This window comes from Parasteatoda tepidariorum, chromosome 4, assembly GCF_982258835.1.
Source record: "Parasteatoda tepidariorum strain Cologne lab strain chromosome 4, Ptep-v5.0, whole genome shotgun sequence".
Taxonomy (NCBI): domain Eukaryota; kingdom Metazoa; phylum Arthropoda; class Arachnida; order Araneae; family Theridiidae; genus Parasteatoda; species Parasteatoda tepidariorum.
The window spans coordinates 40,178,540-40,192,728 of NC_141758.1; the positions used below are offsets into that span (position 1 = coordinate 40,178,540).

Genomic DNA, 14,189 nt, shown 5'->3' on the forward strand with positions numbered 1-14,189 from the left:
AAAATAACAACACACTCTATTCCCCCGAAAGCTTTCATTTTTATTCTATTGGGTGTCTCAAAAATTTGTCATGATTTCAAAAACGGAAAGAAATAGAAAGGCACGATTTCATGCCTTTTAATTAGGAAGCTAGATATTTTATTCTTTTTGAGTTTTAAAACTATTTGCAAAGTTATTCCACAGATAGCACTGTCAATTTAGTAAAGTTGTAAGACAATGTTTTAAAAATTACAAACAATTCGAGAAACAACGTGATATAATCTGAGGACAGAATTAACATGCGTTCTTTCCCATATTTCTGATTAGAATAGACTGACTTGCAATAAAAAACAATGGTTTATCGTTTTTCCAGTTATCAAGCGCCATCTGTAAATGAAGCTTACAACTAATTTCGAAACACGGGAAGAAAAAATAGTTTTCTAACAAGGTAAACAACACTGGTGTTACAGGTACATCTGGGAAATAACAAATATCATACATGGTTATACCGTAACGAAAATGTTCAATTTACATTTGTATTTATTAATATAATTCATTTATTTTTCGTAATGCCAATGCAATATAATTAATGGACTATATTTGCTGTAGAATACTTTTGCTTTTTGTAAACTAAATTTTCAAAATAATATTAACTTATTTAACTGTATTTTATGAAGCAAACGGGAATAAAAGTGGTTTAAGTAGTTTGGAAACTTAATACTTTTTAATCATAATAAAGAAAAATTAAAAAAATTGTATTCTTGGTTTTGGATAAAAAAAATTCTATTTATTATTGTTAATTTTTTATTATAACTACAATGCGTAAAAAGTTTCTTATTTTTATTTGCTTCGTTTTTTTTATTTACTGAATCATATTTAATACAATAAGCAATAAATTGAAACTTTTAGAAATTAAAGCAGGAGATGAAAGAATGAACAGAAAAGTTCAGTTTGTTGAGTTTTCAAACTTAGCTATAAAGAGGGGCAAGAATTCGCAGTGAGAAAAAATACTAGTAAAGACAGATGACATAATACATGAGGCAATGCCAGGCAAGGAGCCAACTTCCGGATAAACAGATTTTCATACTAAATTTCACCCAATTTTAGTAACAAGGAAAATGGGATAAACAATATCAACAGAGAAAACTGCTTTTACGAACGAAAAAAACTAAACTACTTATGATTCCCTGGAAGCGTTTGAGTAGATAATTACATGTCTTTAAATAAATAAAAAAAATCAAAGATATTGTAAAAAGCATAGATTGCGAGGAAAAAAAATATTAAAAACGAAAAAGCACAACTGAATTTCATTTATTTTAAACCAAATACATACTATTCGTGATTTATGGAGAAAAAAAATTTTACGAAAATTCGTGTTTAATTTTTTGGGGTCTTATATCTTGAAACTTGAAAATCAAGGTAAGTAAAATTTTATTTTTTAATTTTTTAACGAATCTAAAATAAATAAGCAAAATAGTAAATAGCACAATACGTTTTAAATTACAATATACAAATGAAATAAAATTATATATATATATATATATATATATATATATATATATATATATATATATATATATATATATATATATATATATATATATATATATATATATATATATATATATATATATATATATATACGTGTTATTTTTACTTATTGTGTTCTATTTTATTTGTTGTAATTTTTGAGAAAATTTTTTTTGAGTTCTCCTCCCACTATTGTATTAATATATTTTGCTTTGGCTATATTGATACAATATCAGATAGCACTCTTTTTTGCGAATATAATCGTGTGGGCTGATGAAAAGATTATATCTTTTATTTTCCGGTCTTTTTAAAAAATTTAATAATTTTTTTTTCCTTTTTTTCTTTTAATCAGTTGTTTGTTATTTTTTTCATTATTATTTACCCCCCCCTTTTTCATATGTCTATAATTTCCCTTTGTTTTATCTTCATTTTGTTTATCTTCATATATATATATATATATATATATATATATATATATATATATATATATATATATATATATAGGCAAAAAGGATTTTTAAAAAAAGAGAAAAAGAAAAAAATTAAAAAAAATTAATTTTTTTTTAAAAATATTTTTTAACAATGTTTTATTTTAATAATATTTCTTCGTCTCTTTTCATTAATCTTTATCATTTTCCATTAATCAATATTTTTTCATTATATATATATTTTTAAGATGATTTTAAGGTTAAGAGCGAAAATATCCTTTACTCTATATTTTAAACAAATAATAGGTAAAAAAGTAGAAGATAAAATTATATTCCATAGTTTTTCTTCCTCACTAATATTTTAATTTAGTTTCTTAATTGAGATTGATAGTTATCTCATACAAAAAGAGTCAGGTTCTTATCACTGTTGAAGAAATGTATCGATACCAGTTTATAATTGATATCGAATAAGTTGTTACTAAATCATTTTTTATTTTATTTCTTAAGGACAGTTAACTAACTGTAAAAAGATAAAAATTGTTTACGACTATATCAGACACCAGTAAGAGAAATCAAATCGTTTAGAGGAAAAAATAAATAAATGAAACAATTATTTCACGAACTAATCTTTTTGTTATCACATCTTGAAAATAGCATATCTTTCCAAAAATTGCTTTGTGGTTTTATTTAATGAGAAAAATTAGGTAGAAATTTGCTTACTTCGGTAGTCGCAATTTGTAACAAGCTTTTTATTTTTATTTATGGGACACTTTAACTCAAAATAAAGCCAAACATTTTTAAGTTCTGCTGCAAACATATAAATACCAAACGGTAAGATTATTTATAGATATATTTCCAACTTTCAGCTATATTTCAGGTATATAAGTACATACTTTTTCCTCTACTCTCAAATATATATATTTTTAAATTATAATTTAAAGTTGGTTAATTGCTAATATCCTTTTCCCTTAAATTTACAGCGAGCAGATAAATTATTTTAAAATCGTTATTCGATTCTAAATGATTGAATATTAATTAAAAACAAATAAAAATGTATAAAATCAGTTATGAATACATCGAACATTTTATATAGATTTTGAACACTAAAGTGAAAATAATAATGTACTGAATAAAAAATAAAAAGTTTGAATTAAAAATCAAGTGATATAGAACTGCATATTATGTAAAAATGTTTGAAATAAACCTTTAATATAATAGAAGAAAGGTTTTATTTACTTTAACAAAATTGGGTTGAACGTTAATGATATATGCATAAAATTTAAAGATAATAAAAATCATATGCTAAATTTAACTTTGATTTTCTGCTAATACTAGACAGAATAAAGACTAAGAACGATCTCACCGAAAAAAAAATTATTTTAATAATCCTTAGTATGACAATATTTGTAGATAATTAGATTTAGTAATTTAAGAGGTTCAACCTTTATTTATAAATTTAAAATAAGATATTTATTCCAAGCTTTATCAGTGCAAATAGTCTCTCATCTACGTTTTCTTTTCTTTTTCATGTGGAGCATTTTCATAAAGATTTAATTCTATGTTTCATTATTTACACAAATTTTATGAATAAAATAATATTAACTTTTAGGTTTTAGTTACACATTTTCTTTCGGAGGGCTGATCAAACAATATGCAAAAATTGATAATGTCTTTAAGGGAATCAAATTTTCACTTACCTTCCTGACTAATGTTTACTTAATATTAACTTTCAGATTTTTGGTAGGCTTTTTTTTCCGGATGGCTGATCAAACTTGAAATTGACAAAATTGCAAAAATTGAAATTGACATTGAGGTATTAAAATTTTCTGTCACTCACCTGACTAAACTTTTAGTACTTTATTTTCCGAATTGCAGCTACTCCACTTATTTTGATAGTAAAAAAATCCAAATCTGTTGAGAAAAAAATATGTTTATTCAAAGAAAGTGCGGTTTTGTATTTGATTTTAAACTTGAAACCGTAAAAAATTTTATTCCATAGTTGTCCTCATTTTTAGTGCTAAGGTAAACTATTGTAAATACATTATAACATCGTGAAAAAACTATATAAAATTGACAAAATGAAAATTGTGTGAAAGAATTAGTGCAAATATATTGCTAAAAATGTGTTTGTTTAAAGACGAAATGTTTTTGCAATGGAGCCATAAATTGATTCTAAAGCGCATAAAAATATGTGTTATCAGTAAACAAACAAATAGAAATATGAATAAATCAAAATTACGACAGTAAAAAAGTTAAGAAAAAATTAACTTAATGCACACTAAAAAAAATTTTCTTCCCTCAGCACCAAAAAAGGTGACAACTATTCATCAAATTTTTTTACAGAGTAATAGTTACCACTAACTTATTAGAATATTTGATCCATTAAGATTTTCACTTAACTAATGAAAATCAGATTAATAAAGCAACATATATCCTAGGTGATATCTTTTTATTCACTAAATAATAAGTACAATAAATACATGCATATCCATAAATTGAGGATAATGCCAGTTCCTGTAAATAAAGGTCCAGAAATAAAACAAACGTGATTTATTTATAAAGACCACTCAATAAACAAAAGATGGAGAGCAAAAAATGGTGTATGTATGATACCATTCATAAAAATTACAAGTTTTGCTTCCTGGAGTTATTATAAAAAATTAAAATTGCATGGTTGGTATGGTGGTTAAAACATTGCATGTCTCCCATGCGATGAAATATAGTCAGTACAAAGCCTAGATATATTGACTATCAAATTATCGAGCTGATCTTGAGGAAGATTACTCCACTAAGCAAGCAATGCTCTCCGAAGTTCCAGAGCTGAATAGGGTGGTGGTTGATGGGCTGCAAATCATCGGTCAAGCATGACCCACACTTGCTCTATCGAATTCAAATCAGGCTGGCCATTAACCATACTGTTGATGACCTCAGATTGAGACTCTTGAACACCTGCCTTAGAATGAAGGAGCATCTATGCCAAGCCCGAAATTCGAACCCTGAACCTTTCTGATGCAAGGCTAGTTCCCTGACCCCTACACAGGGCGGTCAGCATTGAAAAGAGAGTTGTTGTTTCTAGTCCTTTACAATATAGCCTCAGCTATATCAAATCTATGAGTTCAAATGCCCTGGCAAAGTCACACACCGAAATTGGAAGCAAGAGAATGTCCTCCGAGGAATATTCCAAGCAATCAAGAATGTGATCGAGAGAAATTTCTGTGGAAACCCGAGGAATGAAGAGAGAGTTAGACTACTGTTGAAATCAGTTTGGGTTCAAATACTGAAAAGAAAAAAGTTTGGTTCGAGTTTTGATAAAAAAGGAGTGGGTTCAAGTACAGATAGAAAGATGGTAGGTTCGATCTGTGATCAAATGATAGTGTGTTCCGGTATCGATCAAATGATAGTGGGTTCGAGTACTGATCAAATGATAGCGGGTTCAAGAACCGATAAAAGATAGTATGTTCAAGTATTGATCAAAAGAGAGTGGATTCGAGTATAAATCAAGAAAAAGCGGCTTCGAATACTGATCAAATGATAGCGGGTTCTAGTTCTCCATTGTTGCTTCTACTGCTATTGCAACAACCTCATCTGTTTCCACAGAAACAGGCAGGTAAGTTAAATTCCGACCCTTATTTAATTTAACAATATTGCATACAGCGTCACTCCTCTCTGTGCTGAGTTTTTGAACTATTTTCGGGGGGAGGATAAATTCTTATGACCTCTTTTAAACTGTTATCAAGTTCGATAAAATATGGTCGAGTAGTTTTTCATTTATGACCATTTCAATGTAGAACTTTAATCATAACCACCCTATATATTTTTTCGAATTTTTAATGAAAATGATTGTTGTTGTTGTTGTTATTGTTGTTCATTTACGTCGCACTAGAGCTGCACAATGGGCTATTGGCGACGGTCTGGGAAACATCCCTGAGGATGATCCGAAGACATGCCATCACAATTTTGATCCTCTGCGGAGGGGATGGCACCCCCGCTTCGGTAGCCCGACGACCTGCACACGAAGTCGAGCACTTTACGGTAGAACAGTTTAACGAGGACCAATACCGCACACCCTCTGTCCCTACGCAGGCTGATCCAAGTGGTCACCCACCCGCACACTGACCGCAGCCAGTGATGCTTGACTTCGGTGATCTGCTGGGAAACGTGTCTTAACGATCAGTCCACTTCGGGACTAATAAAAATGAAGTCAAAAGTACATTGGGATTCGTAAATTAATATTTTTCAAAGAATAAAACAAGAAAGCTGTCGAAATAAGATTACTCAACCCTAGGAACGGTGAGACTGAAAACATCAAAACCTGTTTGTTGACAGATGAAATTAAAGAGAAGCTGAACAGCGATTATTAGAAACACTTTTAAGTTTTATCAGGTAATCAAAAATGTTTTAACATTCTTAAACTCTTCTTATTAACTACTTAACAAATTTCAGCATCGGTTTTGTTCCCTTCTCGCTTAAATATTTATTTGCGACTTTACATACTTTTTGAATTTATTTTTGAGATGAATTTTAAAGATATACATAAAAAATAGGGTCATCACATAATATCTTACATATTCAAAGTGAAAGTTAATGGGAAAAGAATTCAATCATAAGCCATTTAACGAGTAGATGGGTTACTTTTCATAATAAGTCTCGAATGCCATAAACTTATTTTCTATTATCTTCTTTCTATTATAAGTACGTCTGCTTTGAAATCGCTTCCAACTGTTTATACATAAGCAATCGTAAAATCTTTCAATTACTGAGAAAATTTAACTGATCTTGTTCTTTGATTAAAATGATTGGAAATTATATAAACGTCGGTAGTTTTCAAAAATGCCTTATGTTTGTTACGCAACTTGACTTACTTATTACATCTCATGTTATTTATTTCTAGGCTATCCAAAAAGTTTGAATTATATAGTTGGGAAAATTAGATTGGAAGAGAATTTTTTAAAAATATTTTCGTGTCAACTGGAATTAAAACTTTCTCACCATGTTTGGAAGATTTCCATCAATATGTATTCTATTTTGTTTGGTTTCAATCTCCATTTTCAAGTTTAGTGCAAGTGCAGACGAACGAAGACCCGTATACATTATAGGGCACATGGCAAATAGCATAGAAGACGTGATACCATTTTTGGATGAAGGAGCCAACGTCTTAGAGTCCGACATTCAGTTTTTTCCTAATGGTTCAGTTAAGGAGGTTTATCATGGTTGTCCGGGAGATTGCTTTAGAATATGTGATAAACATGTGCAATTGCCAGAATACTTGACATACTTACGGGACATAACAGATCCTTCAGCAAAAAATTCTTACTACAATAAACTGATCATGCAATTCTTTGATTTGAAATTGGATTCCTCCGAAGATATTCGGACTTCAGGGCGTGAAATTGCACGACACATATTAGATTACTTATGGACGGATGGCAAAAGAGAACGAGAGGTGAGAACTTTAATTTTAGTGTCTGATATAAATAATTATTAAGACTCAAAAGTTTTTTGATTTTTAATGTTACTTTGTTTTGCTGTAAAATATTCATCGTGTACATTGCAATATGCCGTGCCTGACTGTGAAACCAATAGTTGTGGGTTCGAATCCCGTGCAAGGCATGGATGTTTCTCTCTGTGTGTTATTATCCGTTGTGTGATGTGATCCATCCGGTGAACGAGTATCGGTGACAATGCGGCGTGGGTGATGCAGCGCTCGCCTCCGTAACTTAGGTTCCCAGATGCCCACCGGGTAACGTTAAATGAGCAAGCCTGCTGTTAAAAAAATATTGCAATATGCAATAAGGGATTTATCAAGTATCAAAATACAAAAATTAATTTTTTTTGCGCATTTTTCACCGACGATTCTATCCTCTGAAGTGATTTTTCAGTGCCCTTTAACGACCCGTTTTGAAATTTTAATTTTTTTAAATAATAAAAAAGTAAATAATTGTAATAATCATAACTTTTTTTTTAACAAACTAGATAATTAATTAAAATAATCTAATAATCTAGAGCTTTTTTTTAGTTAAAGCAACAAATTCTAAATGAAATAAAAGCTTGCATCATAATTTTGAAGGAGTAAATCTTTAAAAAAGAGAGCGTGTTGTTAAAGGTTGCTGGATTGTAAATTCCCTCCCCGGTGGGGCTTACGTCATCGGAGAAAAATTATTCATCACATAATAACAAAAGTAACTTGATTGAAGTACAAGTATAGTTATCATTGATTTCCCCAACTATTCACAAAATATGTTTTTTTTAACACTGTACTGTGAAACTTGTGTAAGTTGACCACTTGTGGTGCATTTATTTCGGGATCAACTTAGAGAGGTTGTCAACTTATTGAGAGGGATGAGTCATTATTTCGTTGCTTTTATCTATCAATTCTTATAACATGTTATTTTTATGTCACGTTATTCATGGATTTCTTTATATTATCAAACAATATAAAGATAAAAGTTAATTTTTTTAGCGTGACTTTAAAATTAAGAGATAATAATTAACAGAATGAGTTATAATTCGTTGCATAAATTAAATAGATTAAAAATATATTCCTATATGTTAGTGGTACATGTTAGATATATGCAAGAAGATTTATGTAATCAGAAAACGTATAAGGTATTATATCCTGCTGCGTTTTGAAATGTATTTTGTTGCACTGCCGACCGGCCTGTGTAGAGGTTAAGGAACTGCCCTTGCATCAGAAAGGTTCTGGGTTCGAATCCCGGGAAAGGCATGGATGTTCTTTCCTTCTCTGTATTATCTGTCCTTACTGTGGGAGCAACGTTGGCCCACCTAATATGGTGGGCCAACGTTAAGAGTGTCCAACAAATCTGCCTGCAGAATGTAAGTCATTCACCAGGTGGGCATTGGAAAAAAAATTTGTTGTACTTACAATCCTATTTGTTGCAATATCCTCCAATCCATACATGGTGAATTCGGAAAGGAGTTTAAGTTAGCTTTTAATACTGTTTCAAATATTCAGTCAAACTCTGATACTCAACTTAATATGATAGCATAGAAAATTTCCGGGAAAAAGTTTCTTTTCGATGGTCAACTTACGCAGCGGTTAGAATAGCATTTAATAACACTCCTGGACAAAGTTGAATTATTTCAGCTACCAGATAGACTGGTGGTCAAGTTTCATGTGTTTTACTTCTTTTTATTACACGAGAAATATTCGGTTCCTTGTAATAGTAGCCAACTTGGATGGTCAACTTACAAGGGTGGTCAATTTGACAAATTTCACTGTAATAGATATATTGCATAGTTAAGAAAAATTTTAAAAGCAAGAAAAATGAATACTTTTCCATCATTTAGAAATTACGCAGAATGGAAATACCTCGTCAACTCTTCGAGAAAACTTTTGTTTCGCTTATTTTCGGTAAAATTTGGCTCTCAACTAAATCGAAAATCCGTTTGTAGTAACTCTTTAAAGTTAGTTTAAATATAGGAACACTTTGCGAAACCATTGGAATAAACATGCTAATTGCATGAATAGTTTTATTGAACAGACATTCAAGGCAATTGATATTTGCTTTGAATGTCTGTACACAAGGGCGGATCCAGAAATTTTTCCTGGAGGGGGTCATAGACTCAGATCCCCCCCCCCCCCACAAAATTTTTTTACAAAAAAAATTTTTTTTAAATATTTTTTTCGAATAAAGAAAAAAAAAACTGGGGTTTTTAACGCTAGTCTTCTCATTTATTTTATTCATCATGAACAATAGAACAATACATAAATAATTCAAGTATTCGAAATCTTTAAATAATAAATGAAATGCGTTTTTCAGAAACTTTGGCAAATCTGTCAATGATTTTTTAAACATCCAAATCAATTTCTCTTTGAATGTTTAATAATACGAGTTCATTTAATCGTTCTTGATTTTGAGTTGCTCTAAGCCGAGTTTTGAGACGTCGAAGAGTTGAAAAGGAACGTTCTGCTGTTGCTGCACTAACTGGGAGTTATTAAAATTCTTAACAACATATTGATTGATGGGTACAAATCGATGTCACAGGCATTAATAATCTTGGAAAGATCGTTTGGGCACTTCAAATCCTGCTTCTGTTTCACGCTACCATTTTGCCACCCAAAGACGAAATTCTGTTTCGACAACTTTTACGGAAGCATTATTCTTATAAGCATATTCTTATTAGCAGATTCTTATAAGACTCGGCAGTTTCATGAGCGTCTATAAGATCTTCTTCTGTAACAGTTTGACGAGGTGAAAAAACTCGTAGATTAAAAAGTTTCATCACATCTGGGGAAAGTCTGTCCTTTCTTATTTCTTCTGTAAATTATTAAAAAAATTATTATTTGTATTTTTTTTTCAATTTGGGGGGGGAGGGGTCACGACTTCTATCACCCCCCCCCCCCGGATTTGCCACTGTCTGTACACAAGCTTTACTTTCACAGAATTAATCCAGAGTTATTTATTTATTTATTGCAGGTAAGGGCACTAATTTACATAAACGAGGTGGATAAAAAAGATGCGATTGCTGGATTTCTGCAAGAATTTAAAGACAGGAATCAAGAATCTCGTCTAACGGATATTGGATTCGACGGCGGTCTTCAAGACATTTCTGACATTCAAGAAATGTTTCAAGAGCTAAATGTGTCGAACATTTGGCTTGGCGACGGTACCACAAACTGTTTCAGTGCTCTTCATCCAGTTCAGCGCCTGAAAGCTGAAATCAATGTCAGAAACTCTGGTGGATTCATAAAGAAAGTTTATGAATGGACAATTGATCTGAAATTTAAATTGAGGAGTTCTTTGGATTTAGGGGTTGATGGTTTTATAACGAATGTTCCACGAAACCTGGTCGAGGTGCTGAACGAGTCAAAATACAAGAAAAGTTTTCGGCCTGCAACGGTATCTGACCCACCCTTTGCAAGATTTCAAGGATAGTTTATAACTTTTTAGTTGGAGAATTTTGTTGATATAAAGATGTTTTTCAAAGCTCTTTTGTCATGAAAAATAAAATAAATCACTGTTTGAGAGTCTTAAATTAGAAGCAAAGCTATAATTTTAATACTAAATTAAAATCATTTCTGATTGTCGTATATCGAAGAAATTTGGTATATACGCTATATGAACTATTGTAAACTGAAATCTACAATACAAAATTAGTTCAAATTTAGACCAAAAGATGGCGCTTTTTTATGAACAAAAAAGAATTTATTCAATTTGAGGCAGATGCTTTAAAGTCAAAAGCATCTGCCCAGACCAGACATGGGGGTCATTTCTATTTTACTTGTAGTTAATTTTATTTGATTTGGTCATTTTCAATCAGAGTCGACATTTGCACTGTCTCCTGCTTCATTAAATCATTGTTCTCCCTTCTTGATAAAGTAATAGATGCCCCTTCGAGGCTGAAAGTTATGTATGTATGAATTTTATATATGTATAATGTTGATTTCAATTTTATAAAAGAGCTTAAGAATAATTCCTCACCCCTCCATAAAACACTAAACTCGCATTTATTCATGCCTTCGGTATATTCTCTCGCTCAAATAACAAATTACTACCATTCTGATAAAATAATTTCGTTAGAATTTCTTAGTGAGATTGTTTTATTAGAACGACAGTAATTTCCCATTTGCACGGGAGAATATATCGACGTCACGTTGTTCCTAAAGATAGAGAAACTACTCACAGTTGAATATTCTATTTTGTTTTGAACATGTGCTTGGCAAATTTAATGCAAAATGGATACCCGAAAGTGACGTAAAGTGGATATCTCGAATCCTGATTGGTCGTTGAAACGTGGCATTTGTTTCGTGAGCAAATGTTCGTTCCATTCTATTTCGAGTAAGCCAAGCACATTAAATATCAATTTTTTACAGACACGTTCTACGTTCTTTCACAAAGATTTTAATTCTTTCACTGTATATTTCTTACTTAACACAAAGACAGAGACGAAACCATGTTGAACATAAACTAATTATGCATCGAAGTTGCCAGGTACACTAAGCAGAAATATATCACGGTTATAAATAAATGCATTATCAAATAATAAATCTAAGTTAAGTAAAAGACGCAGACGAGAAAGAATTATATTTCAATGAATTCGATGTGAGATACAGCGCTGTATTTAATGATTAATTAACACGCTGAATAATAACATAATTAACACGCTGAATGCGACGTAATTCTACATGATTTGTCCGCCTGGCCAAACGGTAAATAACTACAAACTCAATTTCCAAATATTAGACAGATTTCGTTAGTCTTTTAAAAGGTTTAGCATGACATATCTGATTTAAGTGGTGAATTATATAAGCCTGGACTGTAAATTTAACGATTGGTTTTAATAAAGGACAATACACCATAGAATGTCCTCAACAAACGACAGAACGATTTATTTTACTTGATATCCAAATTTTTTATTATAGTAGGAAGCTCACTATAGCACATCCTCAACGAACGAAGTAATTAGAAACACAAACATTAAGAAGCTACCGCCAAATTGGCAAGCTATCCTGACATGGCGACACAACACATTTAGATACATGACATTTAACAAAGCCTACAAACTGTTTAGAAATAGTGGTGGATAAAATCTACTAAATTGAATTTATTAAACCAAGAATCACAATGAATAAACTACCACTTGAAAATATTTATTCGCTGTCCGGAGCAAGTTGGCATCGCTGTGTACATAAATAAAACTATTTTTGTGTGTTCTATATTGCATTAATTTCTTCAAACCCTTTCAGTAACGATAACAATATTAAAAAAAAAAAATTTAAAAATTTACTCGAATTATGTGTTTCGAATAATCTTGGCTTCGCCGGTCACCGATGACCCCCGTGGCGCTACAAGCAAACTCAGTACCAGTCACCGGTGACCCCCCATGGAATTCAACGTGTTAATATTCTAACTTATGTGAAGAAATTTAGCTTAACTTTAACACTCCATTTGATTTGTGGGTGATCTTCTTCTTGACGTGATCTTCTTGAATTGTAAGTACCCAATTGAGCCTATATGCTATGAATTAGAGTAGCAAGTTTGTTGCTGCACAAATTTTCACGATCGTATTGCTTTCTTGCAGTGTGAGACATTTTTGGTTCTTTAAATTTTTCCCTTAGATATTAACAAAAATTTAGTACTTTCCTGAAACTGAAAAATCGTTAAGTGATGACATAAAAATATTTCAAAGATAGTCTCAATCCCGTCTTTCTATTCTCTAAATTAATATCCTTGAAGTGCACAAAAGGGAAGAACCAGGAAATGAGGGAATATTTCTGCTGAAATTTTTTTTTTTCGTCTTTTTATCTGCACCATATTTATCTTTTGTTATTCATGCCATGTCTACGGATTTCTGTATTTGTGGTCCAGAGAAATTTTCGAAATTTCTCGAGAACATTCTGCGAATTTCGGACTCTTTTTTTCCAAGCTAAACTTGCAACAAGATAATGTTTCAATCTAGTTCTACTTTTCCAAATTGCGTTCGATTCCTCAAGCGCGCGATTCTTTCACCAGATGGTCGAATTCGAGCATTTTTTTTCCTAGCAGGTTTTTTCTAGAGTTCATGAATTAGACAGGCCGACTTATCATTTATTTTTGGAGCAAAAGCTTTTCCTCCAATAATGAAGAGCTAACATAAGCACATAACATAACATACTAATTAACAATTCGCGATCGCAACGCTCGAGTACGCCCTCTAGCGGGAGCCTGTAAATATCAGACATTAATTTATCACGTTTTCATTTAGTTCCATCAAAGTCATTGGCCATGACGGACGCCATTTTCTTAGCAGCAAATCAAAATCAAAATTTCCCTAAGGAAAAGCTGAAGAACTTGAAAAAAATCTCCAGAATATTAATAAATCTTTCAGGAACAGAACACGCCAAACATTTGAAGAAAACTTCCTCAATAATTTTTAATTTCTATTATCAACAAACTTGCAACTGATGACTTCCGATTTCGGATACTGTTACAGATGTGTGTATTAAGGTAAAATGCACTTCTTCTGTCTTCAATTCATTACGAATTAAAGTGAAGTCAACATTGCTTTCGTCATTCCAGTGAATAAATATGAATTCAGAACATACAGAATTGTAATAGTTATAGAATATTCTTCTTCGTTGTAGAATAGTATATATTTCTTTATCCATATAATTCGGAAAACAACAATAAAAAATTATCCAAGTTACTTGAAATAGTGTCATTTGTGCTGATTCTTAATTAATTTTAATCGTTTTCTTGGTAAGTATTTTTTAGTTTTGAAAGAATAAGTTCAACTAGAATTCAGCTATTC

The 14,189-nt window shown here is 31.1% G+C and overlaps 1 protein-coding gene across 4 annotated transcripts; it reads left to right on the forward strand.

The window, feature by feature from the left end:
- Window positions 1–1,084: 1,084 nt before the first annotated feature.
- On the forward strand, window positions 1,085–10,934 carry LOC107448635 (dermonecrotic toxin LgSicTox-alphaIC1). 4 transcript variants are annotated; one of them, XM_016063908.4, is made up of 3 exons: window positions 1,085–1,398; window positions 6,829–7,380; window positions 10,376–10,934. In XM_016063908.4, the coding sequence occupies exons 2-3, from the start codon at window positions 6,928–6,930 to the stop codon at window positions 10,832–10,834; spliced, it is 912 nt and encodes a 303-aa protein (XP_015919394.2). In that variant the 5' UTR covers window positions 1,085–1,398; window positions 6,829–6,927; the 3' UTR covers window positions 10,835–10,934. The 4 variants fall into 4 exon arrangements, with proteins under 4 accessions (XP_015919394.2, XP_015919393.2, XP_015919398.2 ...); XM_016063907.5 differs by lacking the exon at window positions 1,085–1,398 and adding an exon at window positions 2,597–2,768; XM_016063912.5 differs by lacking the exon at window positions 1,085–1,398 and adding an exon at window positions 5,441–5,544.
- The last annotated feature ends 3,255 nt before the right edge of the window (window positions 10,935–14,189 follow it).